The sequence below is a fragment of the Sminthopsis crassicaudata genome, chromosome 4, assembly GCF_048593235.1.
Source record: "Sminthopsis crassicaudata isolate SCR6 chromosome 4, ASM4859323v1, whole genome shotgun sequence".
Taxonomy (NCBI): Eukaryota; Metazoa; Chordata; class Mammalia; order Dasyuromorphia; family Dasyuridae; genus Sminthopsis; species Sminthopsis crassicaudata.
The window spans coordinates 186,515,254-186,536,006 of NC_133620.1; the positions used below are offsets into that span (position 1 = coordinate 186,515,254).

Here is a 20,753-nt window from a genome sequence, read left to right on the forward strand (position 1 = left end):
TGCATCTTCATCACAACTTGGGTATTCTATCTAGTACATGATGTTTTGTGCTTTGTAATAGTGATAAATATGTCTATTGTACCAAATTCAGTTACCCATAAAATGTTCTGTTCTGGGTTCTGGAGTTACAAAGATGAAAAAAATAATCACAATTCCTTTCCTAAAAGAATTTAGTCTTTTAGGGTGAATATGGAATTTGCACAAGGCAGATAGAAAACAAGCTGTAGAGTTGTACTTCTGTAGAGAATGTACCTTGTTATTTTTTAAACTTTTATATAAGAGGGGTGAGACTCCTTCCTCTAGTTCCAGAGAGATCAGGTGGCTCTATAAATACTTTGTTAGATTCTACAGGTAGAGAATGCCCGAATGCTGGCAGATTCAGCACTGGTCATTCAAATAGAATTCAACCATCAAGAAGTGAAAAGAAACAGGAGCTCATGATTTTTTTTTACACCTCTTTGCATCTAAGTCTGTGGAAGACCATAAAAAATTCTTCCATCTGCTCAGATTCAGGCTCATTTTTGGACAGCCCATCTTTCTGCCTGACAGTTGTTTCTAGGTAATCAACTTCTTGTTCAAAAGACAACTGGAAAAGGTTATCAAGTGTAGTAGTACATTCTATCCATTCACCAGAGACGGGAGCAGGACCAACAAGTCACTTCACAGAGGTCACTGAGCCTCTGTCTTTCTTTAGCAACATTTCAAGAAATGTTGATTTGATCTATATGGTAATCTGTGCACGGTGCAAAAGGTTTTATATTTAATTTCTAGGCTCCTGAATTCTCCAGTTACTTTTTATGTAATATGCATCCTGAGTTTATTCCTATTAACTACGAATGTAAACAAAATTCCTTATTCACAAATAGATGCAAGTTAATGTCTGATTGGAAGGGAAATTACTATTTGAATTATTGCTACAGTGAGAACTTGTGGAATCTGGGACACTTCTTGAAATGGGTTAAAGATGTTTGCTATTTTCAAAAAGTGCACATGTTGCAGAAAGAGATTTTCCTGTTAATGATCCCAGCATCTAGCAAAAAAAATATTAAATTTTAAACATGTTGGTGCCATCTCAGAAAATGCCTTTTAATTAAAGTCATAATTTAGTTGTGTTCAGCTTAATTGAGAATGTCATTGCTTATAATAACGAGGGACATTTTAAAAAATAATCTAGCAGGCCTAGTTTTTCATAATGAAACTGATAAGGATACATTATAATTCAAGTGTTTTAAGTAAGTATTTCATAACACTAGATTACCATTTTATTTTATAACATATATATATGTCTGTGTATTTACATACACATGCATAAATACATGAATATGTATGCACAAATGTACAAAAAAAAAAAAAAAGAATGAGATTTAGGGCCAGCATACTGGATAGAAAGCCAGGATTGAAGTCAAGAAGAACTGAGTTTGAATGTCATATCAGCACTTAGTAGTTGTGTGGCAATGGACAAGTCACTTAACCTCATTTATAGAATTGAAATAATAGCTGCATTCTAGACAAATTTATAGAGAAACCCATAGAGTCACCAAAATCTCAGAATATTAAGGCATTTTTAAAGGAAGCTTGATTTTTATTATGGAAAGTCTCATTAGCAGTAGTTAGATCAATAGGTAATTAATTAAAACAAAAAAAACCCCAAAATAATTTAATATTCCATGTGATCCTCTTTTATTTCTTAAGTGATACCAATGAATTGCCAAAGAGAGCAGACTATACTATCTATAAACATGTATTGTAATTGTTGTTATATTTGTTGTGAATTACTTTTGTCCAGTAACCAAGAAATCTAACAACCTCACTATCTCTGGGAGATTCCTCTGTTATTGGAACTTTGTGCAGAACATCACCATCATAGAAAGCATATTTCCTTGTTTTATCCCTTGCATGGGAGAGGATAACTGAGCAAAATTATGTCTTTTACTTACTCTTATCAAGGAGTAGCCTATGGTCTTAAGTTAGAGGATATTTAGTTGAAAAAAATCCTTAAGGCTTCATTTGCTTTACAAAGTCAAAAAAACATTCCCTCAACCTCTAATAAGCAAAATAGCAAACACAATCGGACTGGGGATTCAAAAGCTTCTATTGAGGCACACATCATTCTGATATAGAACCCCTTCAGTATTCCTAAATGAAAGAGGTCTATCAATATTCATGGACAAAACCAAGTGAATGCAAGAATGAACATTGCCCAGATTATAACATATAGTTACAAGCCATATTGAATTAGTCTTTCATTCAATAACTCTTGGAACGAAGATGGATATTGATCTTGACTCAGAATTGTATAGGAGGGAAATATGTTGGATTAGGGGGAAGGTAGTTGATGCAGTGGATAATGTGCTGGGACTGGATATAGGAAGATCTGAGTTCAAATTCAGTTAATGTGATCACTTAATTCTGTTTGTTTTAGTTTCCTTATCTACAACATGGGTTGGAGAATGAAATGACAAATCATTCTGGTTTTTCTTGCTAAGAAAACTTGATTGGGGTGATGAAGAGTCAGATACAATTGAAGTGACTGAACAAGAAAAAGACTAGATTATACTTTGGAAACTCTTCAGCACTTTCAATAACTTCAATTCTTCCTTGTCCTTAAAATCCATCTTTTTAAAACACTTTCCATATTCTTCAGTGATGCTACATAGCTATAAATCATGAATCTTTTTAATCTCAAAAAAATAAAATTGCAATTGGTCCAAATGGCAATAGAAAGATGATGGCATATATATATATGTGTGTATATATATATATACACACATATATATATATATACATACATATATATGTGTGTGTTATGTATGTATGTATGTATATATATATATTTATCTATCTGTATACGTATATAAATATGTATATAGGATGTGACATGGTACCAATGATATCCTATATACTAGGAGCAGTATCAAAGATACCATTGGGCACAGTGTGACAGAAAAAGGAAGTTGGGCAATAGTATAGTAATAAGAGATAATACATAGATAGTCCCAAGCATTATGATTGTGTAAATAAAATATTAAAAACTCAATATTTTATCTCCAATGCATTGGGTAGACTGTCTATGGAAAACTAATAGAGGAATAAGGAGTGGATGAAAGACAATAGTACAAATGGATGGAGGGTTGACTATGGAGTAATTTTTTTTACTCTAGGAAAACAAGGATTGATTTTCAATCCTGCCACACATACTAATTTTGTGTCCATAGGCAAGACTTTTATGCTTTTGGTGCCCTGGACAACTTTTTAAGATTGCAATGTTGTGGATAATAGATACTGGTAAAAGAAATCACAAGTTCAGATAAAAAACATCATTTAAAAAGAAATAGAGAAGTTGCAATCTTCACTATTAGAGGAAGTGCCCATAGAAAGAGATCATGCGTCTATCTGTCATAGAAATCATAAATCAAGAGCTACCTGAGATGTCAGGATCCATCTACTTTACTCCTTTCATTTTACAATGAGGACATTAAGTCCTATAAAAGTTAAATGATTTTTCTTATGCCTGCACATCTAGCAAGTGCATAACTTGAGTCTGTCTTCCTAACTCCAAGTCGAGCATTCTGACCATTATGCCATGACACATCATAACAAGTAGAATATCATATGATAATAGATTTAGAACTGGAAGGCACTTCAAAGACTATTTAGTTCAACTCTTTTTTTTTTTAAAACAGATGAGGTCCACCAAACACAAATGACTTACCTTAAATCAGACAAGGATCATAGTAAATTGGCAGAGCTAGGATTTGAACACAAATCCTATAACTCAGAATCCTGTCCTTTTTTCTTGCATTGTATCATAACTTTTAATTCTAATGCCTTCCCTATCTTAATACTTTCCTGTTTATCCTATATGAGGCTTGTGTGTACATATTTGCTTATTTTCTTCCCAAGGTGTGTGAACTCCTCAAGGGAAGGGACTGTTTTTGCCTCTTTTTGTATCCCCAGTGCTTAACACAGTCTGGCAATATAAACTCCTTTATAAATGTTTGATTGATCTTTTATATTTCAATTGGCATATAGTAAATTATAGGATTATTACTTTTTTCTGGTTTACATCCTGTGAACTTTTTTCCTGGTTTCTTTAAAATGTTGTTAATCTTTGTAATAGGACTAGTGCATGAGTTACAGAGCTATTTCAGGAGTTTTTTTTTTTCAGGATGGAAATAAAAATCATTTATTTCACTTATTCTACCACCTCCACATTTGAATAAATAACGATGATAACAGACCAAGCATTAAAGTAAATACAATATAATAGATTGTTACACACACACACACACACATACACACACACACACACACACAATGACACATATTCACAGAGATACAAAGTCTTGCTGAGATGGTTTCATTTTTAGAAATATTTGCTGTGGATTGAATGAAGTTAGGCAATGCTCCCTATTTTGTCATCATTTGTTTACATATAGCACAATAGTTAATGCCCCTGAATTAAAGCAGTAGATAAGCATTCTTCTCTTGATGCCTTACCTATCATTGACTTTCTGTGTAATTTTCCATAAGTCAGATATCTCTATTTTAGGGTTTCCATCCTTGAAACAGTAACCATCTTTGCAATCATGTAATATAGAATAAGAAAACACAAGGTGCTATACAAAATAAAATCTGATTCTTGTAAATTAGGAAGAAAAAGCAGGAATAATGAAAGACAAGCAAAAAGATCAAGTGAGGGAAGGGAAGCCCAGAGATTATAATAGTATATAAATGTAAGAGGGATGAGACTGAGGCAGGATGGGATGAGACGGGATATATTTTGAATGAGAAGGTAAAATTGAACAGTTCCCAAATCAAGGAGAAAAAAGATTTCCATGAGGTCTATCATTGTTTACCTCTTGATTTCCAACTGGAATAAAATGACAAAAACCAAAACATGTCAGGCCTTTTGTACCTCACAAATAAATTGTCTAAACAATTTTTAAACTTCTATTAATGAGAATAATATAATATTGAAAGAGATGCTGAACCATTAAACTTGAATAATTTGCTTTTGATATTGAAAAGAGACCTAGGGTTCCTTCAAAATGCTGAATGTAATGTGTCACTTCTCTTTTTTTCTATTTTTTCATAAGCCAAAAGAAAAATTTGATCTTTCAAAACTCAGATACATTTCAATCATACCAAGGCTCCCTCCTGTGGCTTTTCTGGGAAAATTACATGCCATTCTGGCAAGTAAGTTTTACTTTTTAGTCTCAAGGACACTTTACATTCTTAAAAATTTTTGAGGACCCCTAAGAATTTTTGTTTATGTGATCAAGAGTGCACACACATATACACATATACACACACACACAAATAGTGGGCTAACAAATACTTAATAATAGGCTTTCTGGAAAAAATGTATGCTTCGTACTCTTTTAAGATTGATTTGCGTTCTTAATATTTCCCCCCTAACTTTCTTAAATTTAAGCAGTAAACAAAATAGGAAATTAACTGGTTTGCAACTTTGCTGATTTTTGAATTACAAATGCTCTTACTGAAAATTTAATAGTAGGCTTTTGCAGGTTCTGTTAACTAGACCAAGATGGCTTTAGCATACTCCTATTTACAACTATTGATATTTATAACATTTAGAAATGAAAATTTCTATAGTAAAAATGTTTATTTATTAATTCATTTAAAACAATGTCATTTAAATAATATATGAAAACAATTAGCATTTAATGAAAGATTTCACGAAACAGAGGGGAAATGACATTTTATATACCTTTGCAAATATTTTTAATAATTGATTAATAGGAAGACAATTAGATTCCCACATCTGCTTCTACATTAAATTTCTTGGGAATTGTTGTTTTAGTTGAAACAAATGGAGAAAATCTGACATCGTACAGATATGTAGTTAAAAAGGAAGGAATGTTTTAATAGACAAATAGCATCTTAGTAATGTTATAAAAATTTTAAACTTTTGCATGTCCTGGATAGGTCTTGGAGAACCATGGGAATCCTAAGACTCCATTTTATGAATCATTTTCCTCTAGAAATTATGATTGTGATTTGCATGATGGAAAGAAGCTATCCAATTTAAGCCAAATTTAAGTTTTTATGTAAAAAAAAAGTTGGATCCCATGCTGAGGCCATGCAGAAATACATACAAGAAACATAAAGCATGAGACTGCAGGAATGGTTTTATCTGTACCCTGGGAGGAAATATCCATGTTGATTAGACTTAAGATTGAATGAAGGAAAAAATAGAATCTTTAATAACTAGGCAAACGTTACTTAAAGACATTGAATCAAGACACACTTAGGTTATGCCTATAAAATTCCTGTGCATGGACAACTTGTTTACAAAAATTATTGACAGAATCCAGAATAATAATGAATAATCATTGACATTTATTTATATAACTTCTTGCATACATTATCTCATTTGTTCTTCATAACAACCTTGAAGCCGGTGTGATAATTCCCCTTTTATATTTGAGGAAATTGAAGTTCAGGGAACTTAAATGACTTCCAAATAATTATATAGTTAGAATGTATTAGAAACAGAATCAGAATCCAGATTTTCCTGAGTTCAAGAAATTGTTTTGAAATTAGATAATTTTCTTTGTAGTCACTATCATGCTGCAAATAATGTATATTCATAATATATTTAATGAATTAAGTAAACACAAATTCCAATTTGATAAATTAATAATGATAATTTTATAAAGGCATTAAAATAATGTATTTATCCTATTAGTTACTATGTAATTCATTGTTGACATTTCTTCCATCAAATATTTGTTCTTAATGCATTTAAAAAAAAGTGCTTTGTAATACATTATTAGAGATTCTGGCACAGGCAGCAGGATCTGAGAAATACTTCTGTTGTCTTAAAAGCTCACACATGGCAGGTACTGGATTTATTTTTCTATTTGTTTCAGTAATGCAGGAGCTCTATGTAAATCTCTCTGTCCAGTAGCTAGAATTGTATAGCATGCAAATAGATATTTAAAAAGTGCTTTGGTAGGAGGAGGATATGGAAAAGGAAGAGTTATCAAGAAAAAAGAAAACAGAAAAAGGGAAAGAAGAATTATGTTCTTATTTTTCTGAATTAGATAAGTAGCAAGTGACATTTGCTGATCCTTTGTATAGTGTGTAGCATCATACAAAACTCTTTGGGGATTTGCACAAGAAATGAAAGATATGGCCATTCTCAAAGAACAGACGCAAATGTTATGAGAAACATTTAAGAATGTTAATAAAATACAACAATATAGATACTTAGATTTCAGAGTCATTTTACTATTTGGAGGAGAGTAATTTTATGGGTAGAAAGTATTTAAAAAGATGATTTTTCATAACCTAGATTGAAAAATTTGATTGGGTCAGAAATTGGAAATTTAAAGAAATCTTGAATCAGACATTTTATATTAAAATAACCTTAGTTGAAGAGATCAGGATAAGGGACACTCAATTTACTTCATGTATTCCCAGAATTGGAAGGGAGTACACAGATCATATTCAAATAGGAATCCTCTCTGAAACATCCACAAGTGGCTTTTGATCAAAGAGTTCTAGTGATGGACAAAATACTGGTTTCCTAGGTAGTCCATTTAATTTTTATGGTAAATTTTGATTATCACAAGCTTATAACTGTTTTTCCTTCAGCTTTCAATCCTAGTTCTGTCCTCTAGGGTAAAAGTAAACATATCTAATTCCTTTTCTATATAATAATACCTTAAATTCTTGAAGATTATTATATCTTACTCCCTTTCCCCAAAAGTAGCTAGGGTGGCATAGTGAGCAGGACCCTGGGCCTGGTCAGGAAGACCTGAACTTAAATCCAGTTTTAGACACCAGCTATTTGGTACTGGACAAATCACTTAACTTGTATGTAGCAGTTTCTCCAACTATAAAATAAGAATCCTAATAGCATCTAACACTCATATTTGTTGTGAGGATTAAATAAGATAATATTTGTAAAGTGCTTAGCATAGTACCTGACACAAAGTAGGAGCTTGATAAATATTTGTTTCCTCCCCTAAGTTTTTTATTCACTAGACTGGACATCCTTAATTCTATCAACCGATCCAATGATAGTAATTGAATGCTGAGAGGTAAGCTTGTGTGTTTATTTTTATTTTTAAAGTGAGCCTCAGAGTCAAGAAAACATAGATTCAATTCTTGCCTCTGACATATTCTGATTTTGTGAATTTGGGCAAACACTTAATCTCTCAATGCCTAGGCAGATTTCAGTTTATGGAATGTTGCTGACCTGAAATTTAAGGAGCTCATAGTCTAATGATGATGATGAGGAAGGACACATGCAAATAGGTCGGTACAAACAAAATAAATTAGAGATAATCTCAGAGAGACAAACATAAGATTAAGAAAGACTGCAAAAGTCTTCTTGCATTGATATATGATGTTCCTTCACCCAGGAATTCTTTACAGCAGGGAAATGACAGGTCTAGTCTCTGTTCCTTATTCCCTCTGTTTTCCATCTATTCTATCCTCATGTATTTTTTCTTTTATGGAAACATTCCAGTTAATCAATGTGTTTTTTTAAACTGAAATGTCTAAAACGAGATATAATATCCCAAATATTGACCTGTCAGGGTAGAATATCTAATTCAGGTATTATTAATACCTGAATTAGATCTTCTCATTAGCCTTGAAAATTTAATCAAAGGACATCTAGTGAGTGCTAGTCCTGAGGTTAGTAATATTGCTAGTTGATGTGAGGATATACAAATTAGTATAGATATGACTTATGGCCATGTAAAAATTAGTCAGAATATTAGGTGGGAGACAGATAATATTAGTTTTGTTCCTTTCTCCACACCAATTTTATTAGATAACATTAATTGTGTTTATTTGTTAAATTAGGAAGGGGGAAAATGGAAAGGGCAGAATGGGTGAGTTTAATGGAATCAATTACAAAGATTATCTTAAAAAAAAAATCACCAAAAGTCTATTCTTTCCCAGTAGCACTTTTCACCTACTGTGCATATTTAGATGTGACTGCATCTATACAATATAAGTTCATCTGGAAGAAATACAATTTGGGGGCACCTTAAAGGTCATTTAGGTCAATCACTTGGTGTTATGGAGGAAACCTTTCTCATACTGACTATCCAGCTTCTGGGTAAATGATGCTCACTAACTTCTAGGGAAATTCTATCACACGTTTTTGAACTTTTATTTTTTTTTATTTTATTTTTTTTGCTGAATCAAGGGACATTTATTAAACACCTTCTATGTATTGTACTAGGGACAGCTAAATGACAATGGAGTGCCAAACCTAGATGTAGGAAAACTCCTCTCCCTGAAATAATCTGGCTTGAGATGCTTACTAGCTGTGTGACCCTGGGGGAGTCACTTAATCCCATTTGCCTCAGTTTCCTCATTTGGAAAATGAGCTGAAGGAAATGCCAAACCAGTATCCTTGTCAAGAAAACCCACAAAGGGGTCATGAACATGAAAAATGACTGGACAATAACAACAACGGTGTGTTGTGCTATGTCTGGGGATACAGAGAAAGGCAAAAAAACAAAAACAAAAAAAAAACAAAAACAAAAAAGCAAAAAGAAAAACAAACAAGAGTTTACAATCTAATGGATAAAGCATTATGCAAACAACTAGGTTGTCAGTGATAACCTCAGAATGAGGACAAAATGATTAAGGAGCAAGGCAAAAGGGCCTCTTGCAGAAAGTGGGATTTAGGTTAAATTTGAAGGAAGCCAGGAAAGCTAGGAAGCAGAAATGAGGAGAGATGAAATCTGATCTTTTTTGGTAACTTTTCATCCATTGGTCATAGATTCTGAGTGGTGATTCTCAACTTTTTTATTCTCAAGACATTTTTGTAATCTTAAAAATTATTGAGGGGGCAGCTAGTTGGTACAGTGAATAGAGCACCAACCCTGAATATATATATATATATACACACACACACACACACACACACACACACACACACACACACACATATATATATATATATATATATATATATATATATATATATATATATATGTTGAACTTCTTCAAGAATTTTTGTTTTATATAGGCTATATCTATATTTAGCTTATGTAGGAAACTGAATTAGTTTAGTTTTGTTATAAAAATAGTTTTTACCGTATGGATACTCTGAAAGGGTTTTGGAGACTCCCAGGGGTCCTCACTTTGTGAAATATTGGCCAAGAACAACACAGTTTACTCCCATTCTTTTGTAACAGCCCTTTAGATATTTAAAGGTAGCTGTCATGTTTCTCCTAATAAGCTAATTACTTTCAAACCTTGCTGTTACAGCACCATTCATTATTTGCTATCAAGCTATCAAACAAAATTCAGATCATGATGTGACTATGTCTTGGATTTGATCCGAGAAGGATTTTGTTGCTGTAGCACCAATAAAACTCATTTTTAATGGAAAGTTACAAATATGGTGAGATGCTATGGAACCTGCGAATGTCTATTAGTGTGGACAAGGATTTCATAGTAGTAAAATTCCAGTATCTTCCTTATAATAGTCCTATAATTTAGGTGAGACTGAAGCTTTATGGAGAATTAATCAAAATGATAAGGGAGTTTACCAATTGCATGAGGGAGGTCTGTCCCAAAGCAATAGGAATCATTTCTTAGCTTCAGATTTGTGATAATGATCAAGTCAAAGTATTGTTATCATGCAAATCACTGAGAATACAGATTTGTAAAAGCTCTTCCATTATCAACGCAGTTTTTGATGAGGCTGATTTGGCAAACACTGTACCATATAGTTTCAGTGGGAAATCTACAACACTTTTTGAATGACAACACTCAAAATATCCCTGCGAGGGTAGACTGATAGTCTCATTATTCTCATTTTCTAGATAAGAAAACTGAGATGAAATTCTCTGTCTTAGGTCAAAGAACAAATCATGGGCAGAATAAGATTAGAGTATGAATTCTTGATTTTCATTCCTGTGCTCAGTCAACTAAGTCACTGTTTTATACTGTGTGGAAATGGATTATTCTCAGGCACTAACAATGACACTACAGCAACCAGCTGAAAAATGAAAATTAGTTAAGTTACAGCAGCAGTCCTTATGAGCTTTCTTCACAATAAACTTTAAAGATAGGTAATCCAAGTATTATTATACTTGTTTTATATATGAAGAAACTGAGACTTGGAGATGTTAATAGGATCATAATTTCTCATTGAAACAGATCATTTATTCAAATTTCACATTTTAAAATTGAGGAAGCTGATGTTCAGAAGGTTTGTAACGTCCAAATTCACAATGATTGGCAGAGCTTAGATTGGAAATTAGGAGCTTTGACCGGATGTCCAGTATACTTATCATGTACCTTCTTGCAAGTTAAATTATTTGTAGATAAGCAACTAGTAAATTGGAGAAAGATTATGTCTCAAAATCCAGGTTTTTTGTTTTTAGATTAAGTTTCTTTACCTATCTTCCCAGTTGCGTGTTTTTTTGTTGATGGCACCAAGATGCTCACAGGCACATAAGTTAGAAATCTTGGAATCCTTTTTGACTCTTGCCTCCTCCTTTTTACTTCTCTCCTCACTCCTAAGCCCTGTATCCAATTAGTTGTTGACATGTTCATTTTGCCTTTGTACTATCTCCTATATCCACTCTGTCATTTCACTCACCTTGCAATCACCCCACTTCACTTTCTTATCACCTCTTGTCTGGATTATTGTCATGGCCTACTTACTTATCCTTCTGTCTCTGGTCTCTCCCCTCACCAATACATCTTTTCTACAATTACGAAAATCATTTTTTGAAGGCAAAAATCTGACCATATAACTCCTCTATTCAAACCCTTAAGTAGCCCACTAGGTTCTCCACAATTGTTCCCAATTTACCTTTTCAATCTCGGCTCACATCATTCTTTCTTGCATTCTGTTTTCCAGCCTACTACTACTAGCTGTTTCCCAAATTTGATTTGGTGTTTCTTATCTGCGTTCATTTGAGCAAGCTCCCCTTCACATTAGTAATGCCATCAAAATTTAAACATGTCTCATTATTATAGTTTTCCTTCCTCTTTCTTCCACCCCTCTATGTTTCCCTCCCTCCCTTCCTCTCTCTCTCTGTCTGTCTCTGTCACAATCTTTCTCTGTCTCTCTATCTCTCTGTCTCTCTATCTCTATCTCTCTGTCTCTGTCTCTTTGTCTCTCTTGTCTTTTTAAAAGGTTTAACTCTTCCTCAAAGTTTTCTCTCTTCCCTCTACCTGAGTGTCCTTTCTTTTCCAATTTTCCTAAACATTTTGCCCAGATCTCTTCTTTGGTGCTACTTTGTATTATATTTATCTGTTTTTGTATGTATGTTCTAATCTTCAACCACCCGCAGTGGAATATAAATTCTTTGAGTCCTGAGATTATGTAATTTTTCTTATCCTTAGAATCTCCCCCAGTATTTAGCACAATTCCTTACATATAGAAGATGATTAATATTTGTCGGATGAACCAATCAATATACTTTCTTTCAACTCAGTGATGTATCTTATCTTAATTATGTCAACAGTTGGACTGATATTTTTCATTACATTGACCAAATATTTTGCTATCAGGCAGACATAAACCAATAATTTGCTTTTACTCTATATAGTTTTTGAATCTTCACCCTTGAATCATATACATTAAATGGCTTCCTAGCAGACTAGCACTATACTTTTTAAGCCAAGTGTCAATGTCTTGTTAAACACAGATTACCACAGAAACACTACCTGAGCTTAAGTCTTTCATATGGTGCTTTCCTCATAACAAATTTATATGTATGTGTGTTCCAAGTATTAAAATATTAATTTTCCATGTGAGGAAAGGGTCTTATATCTTAGATTTCTACATAGATGAAATTTGTCAATCATTTGGACTGTATTTTACTAAATTGATCAACTGCTTTTTACATCATGCTGACATAATATAAAGCATTTATTAAGTGTTTATTATATGCAAGGTACTATACTAAGCACTGGGAATAAAAATATAAGTAAAAAGAAAGAAAGTTCCTGTTTCTAAAGAGGTTACATTCTAACATTGGTATTCATTCATTTAAATTCATATCTGTCCGTAATCTCATTTGGGGTTTTCTTGGTAAAGATCCTTTTCCAGACCATTTTATAGATGAGGAAACAGAGGCAAATAGGATTAAGTGACTTGCTCAAAGTCACACAGCTAATAAGAGTTTGAGGCCGGATTTGAACTCAGGAAAATGAGCCTTCCTGACTCTAAATCTGACACCTATCCACTACACTATCTAGTTTCCCTACAGCCTAAGAAGAAAAGACATTATATAAAAGAATATTGAAAAGGAGTAAGGAAAAGGATATGGGTTGCATAATGGAGAATTCCTAAAGAGTGCAGCTTGGTGGGAAATGAAAATATGGCTGGTCTGGTTGCTTTCCTCAAAGGGTTATTCTGGGAAGAAGAGGAATAAGCTCCAGACTCATAAGATACTTTGGAAGTGTGAATTCTAAAGCTGAAATGACCTGACATGAAGACTGGAATAGTATGAAGAAATCTAGGTAGTAAAGCCCAATAATTTGTTTTTATGATGTGCATGTGTATGTATACATATATACATATCAAAGTATATGTTTTATTCATTTGTTATTGTCTTAACAAGTTAGTCATGTTCCAGGAGAGACCTGATCTCCCAAATTTACTATTAGCTTAATAGAAATGAATTTAGGTCAATCTAGTATGACTGAAATAACAACAATACATCAGAACTCTATAAATACAACTGGTGAATTGGTGATGTCAATTCATTCAGCTTGTTTAAAAAACACTTTTCTTGGGCTTTTATCTAGTTTAATGGTTTTATATAGTCCTGGCTTTCCTCATACCTTTTGTTTATCATGTGTCCTTATTTTTCAACCATTGTTTTGGTAGATTCATCACTTGACAAGGAGAAATATATTTCTTTTGGTCAAGAAGCATAAATGAGAAGTCTGGATCAAAGCTCAGAATTCATGGCCTAGGAGTTCAATCCATTCAGCTAAGTTGCTGCCTTGAATTGATGGATAGCTTGTTCAATTATTCTTTAGAGTTAGCATTTTAAAAAATCTTATTATCTCAAAGTACTTAACCAATATGAATTCACAGCAGTCCCTAGCAACCTGAAAAGAATGGAGCAAACATTATTATCCTTTGACAGTTGGAAAAGAATGGATAGGCTTTGCTGTTGTAATAAAGATCAGAATAAAGCAGAATAAAGAAGAGAGAGTTTCTTTTCCTCTGGCACCTGCTTTACACTCCTGACTTCACTCTTAATGAGCACCTCCTTGCTGGATGTGGTGTTCATTCACCAATAAAAATTTCAAAATATAAAGCATCATGTGTGCTAGAGGTATTGTTACTGAGGCATTTGACAGATATTAAAATGTTTTTATCATGTACATAAGGCTATTGCATTTTCCCATAGTGTCAAAATTCTATCTCCTCTCTCTCTCTCTCTCTCTCTCTCTCTCTCTCTCTCTCTCCCTCTCTCTCTCTCTCTCTTTCTCTTTCTGTCTCTGTCTCTCTCTGTCTCTCTGTCTCTGTCTCTCTCTGTCTCTCTGTCTCTCTCTCTCTCTCTCTCTCTCTCTCTCTCTCTCTCTCTCTCTCTCTCTCTCTCTGTCTTTCTATCTGTCTCTCTCTCTGTCTCTCATAAAAGTTTGGGTCTTATTTGGATTGACTGTTTTAATGAACCATATAAATGCCCATGATGCCAGTTACAAATGAAAGAGTCAATGCTGATACAAGGTTTAGTAAATCAAGAAATAAGAAATGGTCTTTATGAGATACCATCCTATAACAGTATTTATATCTTGGGACTAATTTTTCCCATTTCACATACTCTAAGGGCAGTTCCAAGAGAAGCTTGTTAGCCCTGGAAGCAAGTTACTAATAATGAACTACCAATTATTTGCCTTTGGAGCAATGATTTTAGAAGTTGATATTCATCTCAAACTTCTGTTGCTGGGGAATGACATTTGCCATTTGTTGATGAGCTCAAAGAATGTTTCTGAGATATGAAATTTAAAATCATGTCAGAATTGAAGTGAAAGAAGAAAAAAACAAGCATCATTTATCAGTGACATAATCATTGGTTATATCCTAAGACATATTCTAAGGGGGCTTGATCTGGGTGATACTCACAACAATGAATTTAATCAAGTGAAATTCAAAAAAAGAAGTGTTAAGTCCTATACTCATCTGTGCCTGAAAAGTCAACTTCATATATACAGGATGAGGAAGGTTCATGTAAAAAGACCTAAGGATTTTAGTGGGCTTCAATGCCAATATGAATCAAAAGTGTGACATTGAATCTTCCCGGCAAAGCTAAGAAAGTTATGGAATGCAAGCTTCTTGAAGACGGAGACTATTTCACTTTTGTCTTTTTACCCTTAAGAGCTAGTACAGAGTCTGGCATGTAGAAGGCATTTAATAAGCTGCTATTAATTGAATGTTGATCTTGATTGTTTTAATAGAATCATAGTCTCCAAAATATGGGGGTGGATAGTGTTGATATAAAATGAGCTGATAAGATATTATCTGAACATGGGATTAATTTTCTAACTCCCCATTTTAGGAAAGATTTTGATATATAAAGGGGGTACATTCAAAAAAAGGGTGACCAATATTGGGAAAGTTCAGAAAGCCATGACTTATAAAGATCATCTTATGGAATTAGAGAAGATTTAATAGGGATATTACTTAAAGAATCTATAAATATTTGACTAATTGTCATGGAGAAGACCTTTGGACTTTGACACCAAAAGATGGAAGATTAAGAGAGAAAAATATCAGTGTGAATGCTTAAAGCTATCTCAAAGTAGAATGATCTGTTTCAGAAGGGAAGTAGATTTCCCTCCCTGGGGATCTTCAAGACTAGTTTGAATGATCCTTTCAGGGGACATAATTTAGATTAAATGACCAAAAGGTCACTTCAAATACTCAGATTATGTAAATTTATAGATTCTTGAAACAAGTGAAATATCTTGCAAACTGGGAGGTTTAGAACTCAATTAATCACAATTTTTTTTTTTTTAGAATTGGATGGTATTTCAGAATTTTAAATTTTGAACTTTCTAGTTTATAGATAAGGGTGATGATGATGATGATGATGATGATGATGATGATGATGATGGCTAAAATTTACATATAGTACTTTTTTTCCCACTGAAGCAATTGGGGGTTAAGTGACTTGCCCAGGGTCACACAGCTAGGAAGTATTAAGTGTCTGAGATCAGCTTTGAACTCAGGTCCTCCTGAATTCAGGGCTGGTACTCTATCCATTGGATAGAGTAGTTTGCTATTTTCTTCTCTAGCTCATTTTCCAAATGAGGAAACTGAGGCTAATAGGGGTGAGGAACTTGTGGAGGGTCATGCAACTAATAATAAGAAGCCAGATTTGAACTCAGATTTTTCATTTTTTCCCATTTTATTTTATTTTATTATTATAGCTTTTTATTTACAAGATATATGCATAGGTAATTTTTCAGCATTGACAATGGCAAAACCTTTTGCTCCAACTTTTTCCCTCCTTCCCCCCACCCCTTTTCCCAGATGGCAGGTTGACCAAAACATGTTAAATATGTTAAAGTACATGTTAAATACAATATATGTATACATGACCAAACAGTTGTTTTGCTGAACAAAAAGAATTGGACTTTGAAATAGTGTACATTTAGCCTGTGAAGGAAATCAAAAATGCAGGTGAACAAAAATAGAGGGATTGGGAATTCTATGTAGTGGTTCATAGTCATCTCCCAGAGTTTTTTCTCTGGGTGTAGCTGATTCAATTCATTACTGCTCCAATTGGAATTGGAATTTGGCTCATCTCATTGTTGAAGAGGGCCATGTCCATCAGAATTGATCATCATATAGTATTGTTGTTGAAGTATATAGTAATCTCCTGGTCCTGCTCATTTCACTCAGCATCAGTTCATGTAAGTCTCTCCAGGCCTTTCTGAAATCATCCTGCTAGTCATTTCTTACAGAACAATAATATTCCATAATATTCATATACCACGATTTATTCAGCCATTCTCCAATTGATGGGCATCCACTCAGTTTCCAGTTTCTGGCCACTACAAAGAGGGCTGCCACAAATATTCTTGCATATACAGGTCCCTTTCCCTTCTTTAAAAACTTTTTTGGAATATAAACCCAGTAATAACACTATTAGATCAAAGGGTATGAACAGTTTGATAACTTTTTGAGCATAGTTCCAAATCTCCAGAATGGCTGGATGTATTCACAACTCTACCAACAATGTATCAGTGTACACGTTTTCCCACATTCCCTCCAACATTCCTCATTATCTTTCCCTGTCATTCTAGCCAATCTGACAGCTGATACTATATCTCAGAGTTGTCTTAATTTGCATTTCTCTGATTAATAATGACTTGGAGTTTCTTTTCATATGGCTAGAAATAGTTTCAATTTCTTTGTCTGAGAATTGTCTGTTCATATTCTTTGACCATTTATCAATTGGAGAATCTATATATAGATAGACTATGATTTATAAAGATTAAATTTTTCCTAATCTCAATCAAATTTTCTTAGGTTCAAATCATTCTAGGTCTAGTATCTCATATCAGTGTAATTTTGGGTAAGAAGCATAATGATTCCATATGTAGTGTTTGATGACATGTTAGGTTTTGTCAGAAAGTGCTGGCAAATTATGTCTTGTTTCTGAAACTTATTGGCTGTGTGATCTGGAACAAGTTATTTACTTTTTCTATGGTGCAACAACTCTCTAAAATTCATCTACTAGGTTTCTATATTTTGCTGATGGAAGAAGTTCTTAAAGCCAAGAAATCACTAATCTTTATATTGAATTTATTTCTACATCTGTTTTGTTTGTGCAAGAAATTTACTAATGAAATCTTTTGGGGTTGGTGGTGTTTACAGTTTTAGATAACAAAATTGTGAAGCATTACCGAGTGAGAAGACTTGATGAGGGAGGCTTTTTCCTTACAAGGAGAAGAACTTTTGATACCTTGAATGCTTTTGTGGACTACTACACCAAGACAAGTGATGGCCTCTGTGTCAAACTTGGAAAACCATGCTTAAAGGTAGAGTCAATGAATCAATACTTAATTTAAATTAAATTACTGTTTTTGTGACTTCTCCTACCCTTTACATATATCAGAAGAAGTACATCTGATAATTTATGGCAAATATTAAAAGTAACACTTCTTTGGTCCTTTGAACTAAAGCATTGATAAAGTGCCATCCATGAAGGACCTAAAGGAGACCAGAGATTCAGATTATGGTCTGCCATGAGTCTGTATATCAGATTATTAAACAAGTTGGCATTTTATATTTCCCTGAATTTATACAGGCATAATTTTATTGGTTTTGACCATAAGGTGTTTGAAATTTTTTTTTCTTTTTTTTGATTGAGGAGGGGGTGGTATTTAGAAGTATTTCAATATCTTTTTATTCTGTTGTTCACGTTTCCTTTATAAAATATTTGCAATTATGTAGGATTTGTAAATATGGGGTTAGATCCAGTTCACTGCATTATAAGGCACTTCACTTTTTTCTGATGAGTAAAAACAAGCCCTCAGGTTTACAAAGTTTGGAAAATGAAGTGGCATTACAGGTACCTCCTCTTCTCCAAAATGATCTTTTAAGTATGGGCCCTTCTGAGGGTGGAGAATTGATCAGCTTGAGATCTAACAAGGACTTTGGAAACACTGTCACACCAACATTCTAAAAAGTTTAGGTTGCAGACACTTAGTGAATAATTATTGAATTGAATTGAATTGAATTTCAAGCTTCTTCATTTATGCTTTCATACTACAAAGAATTTGCTTTGCTTCCTCATTTCAGATTGAATTTCTCTGTCTACTTTTAAGGCTCAGCTCAGTTTCATCTTCTGCTGGATGTTTTGGCCATTTTTTCAAGTCCATTCCCTTTGTTAATATCCTCCATTTATTTTAATATCTTATGGTTACATGGTTATTTATGTTTTTTTCCCCTCCCATTAGAATTTGAGCTTTTTGAGGGCAGGAGTTTTGTTCTTGTCCCATTCCCATCCATTTTCCAAGTAAGCATCATCAACCCTCTCCTTAAATTAAGCACCTTCAATTTCTTGTACTATTTTAGCTTACACACACACACACACACACACACACACACACACACACACACACACGCACGTGCGCGTGTGCTTGTGTGTGTTTGTGTTTTGTCTGTTTGTGCATCTATATAACTTCAGGGAGCTATCTTATATTTTAAAAAATCTTACCTTTATTATGATATCACCCTCAAGCTTTTATACTAATTTACTTCTCTCCTTAATTGTCAAAATTCAAAAAAAGAATAGTTTACTCTTACTTAGATTTCCTTACCACCTATTTGACTCTGCTTGAAATAGTTATTTTTAAAGTTGTTTAATAAATCTTTATTTAAAAGTGCAAATGACTTCTTTCTCAACCTTTATGTTCTGTTTAAAACTTTCTTACATTTTTCCTTTGTCTCCTCTCTCTTCCCTGGCTTTCTGTGATATAGTACAGCCAGTTTTCTGTAGTCTTTTCTGCTCTCTCATTCTCTCTTTTGGCTAGCCCCTTATGTTTTCCCTGCCTTTAAGTGTATTGTCCCCAAAGTTCTGCTGTTGGACTTTTTTTTTTCTTTTCTCTCTCCACTACTTCTCTCGATGATATCGACTAGTTATATGGCTTCCACTATCACCTCTCTGTTCATGACTCCAATATCTTTATCTCCCATCTTAATAACTCTCTTAGAGCTTTAGTCCCAAATTTCTTGTTGTATATTGGCTAACTCAGACTGGATATCCAACCAACATCACAAACTCAATATTTCTAAAAATGAATTTGTCTCCCCCAAATCTTCACTTCTCTAACTTTCTCCATTATTTCAACTATCTATCTATCTATCTATCTATCTATCTATCTATCTATCAATTAGTTAAAAATGTAAATTTTGTTCTTTCATATATTCTTCATAACAGAAAGAAGTCCCAACTACTTTTGATTTGTCATATAAGACTGTGGACCAATGGGAAATAGATCGAAACTCTCTGCAACTTCTGAAAATATTAGGATCTGGCCAGTTTGGTGAGGTGTGGGAAGGTTTATGGAATAATACCACTCCAGTAGCAGTCAAAACATTAAAACCAGGTATGATACTATCACAATTTAAATGATAGACTTGTTGATTATAATTATTACTCTTTGAGGATCTTACAGAATAAGATATCAGAATCAGTATTTTATATATATTATTCTAAGAAGTCCACAAAATCTTACTCCCTTCCTTCCAGTGGCAAAGAATCAAATACCAAGAACATATGGATCATATAGTATTGCCTAAAATAAAAAGATTCAGAATACAAAGATAAGGACATTCCCTTGCAGTTAGAAGACTATGAGGTATTCAAGATTTTAAAAATAAAACGTTTGAGATGCTAATATCTAATCAATATCTATTTTTATAGGTACTAATAAAAATAGAAAAAAACATTGATTTTGGAGAAAGTAGAATTTTTAAGTGTATAAAGAATAATGTTTTAACCAAATTTATGTGTTTGGGGTAGTAAAGAGAATGTAGGCAGGAGGCTACAGTGGGTTTTCCAGTAATTTTCTTATTTGGAAATATAAGAAATTCCTTTTTTTTTTTTTTCATCTTGCTTTGCCTATTTACAGAAAAATTAAAGTGATCAGAAATCAGCATGGATAGCAATTTTTCTAAGGAGACTGGTAGAGGAGACCAAGTAGACTGTTATTATGCTAAAATTAATTCTACTTCTTACAATAGCTAACTATTACATAGC

The 20,753-nt window shown here is 33.3% G+C and overlaps 1 protein-coding gene across 1 annotated transcript in view; it reads left to right on the forward strand.

Moving 5' to 3' along the window:
* Positions 1-20,753, forward strand: part of FRK (fyn related Src family tyrosine kinase) — a 120,232-nt gene that overhangs the window by 82,090 nt on the left and 17,389 nt on the right. Inside the window, exons 3-4 of the mRNA XM_074310053.1 lie at positions 17,864-18,027; positions 19,932-20,100. Coding sequence (XP_074166154.1) covers positions 17,864-18,027; positions 19,932-20,100 — 333 coding nt within the window. The remainder of the gene's footprint in view (positions 1-17,863; positions 18,028-19,931; positions 20,101-20,753) is intronic.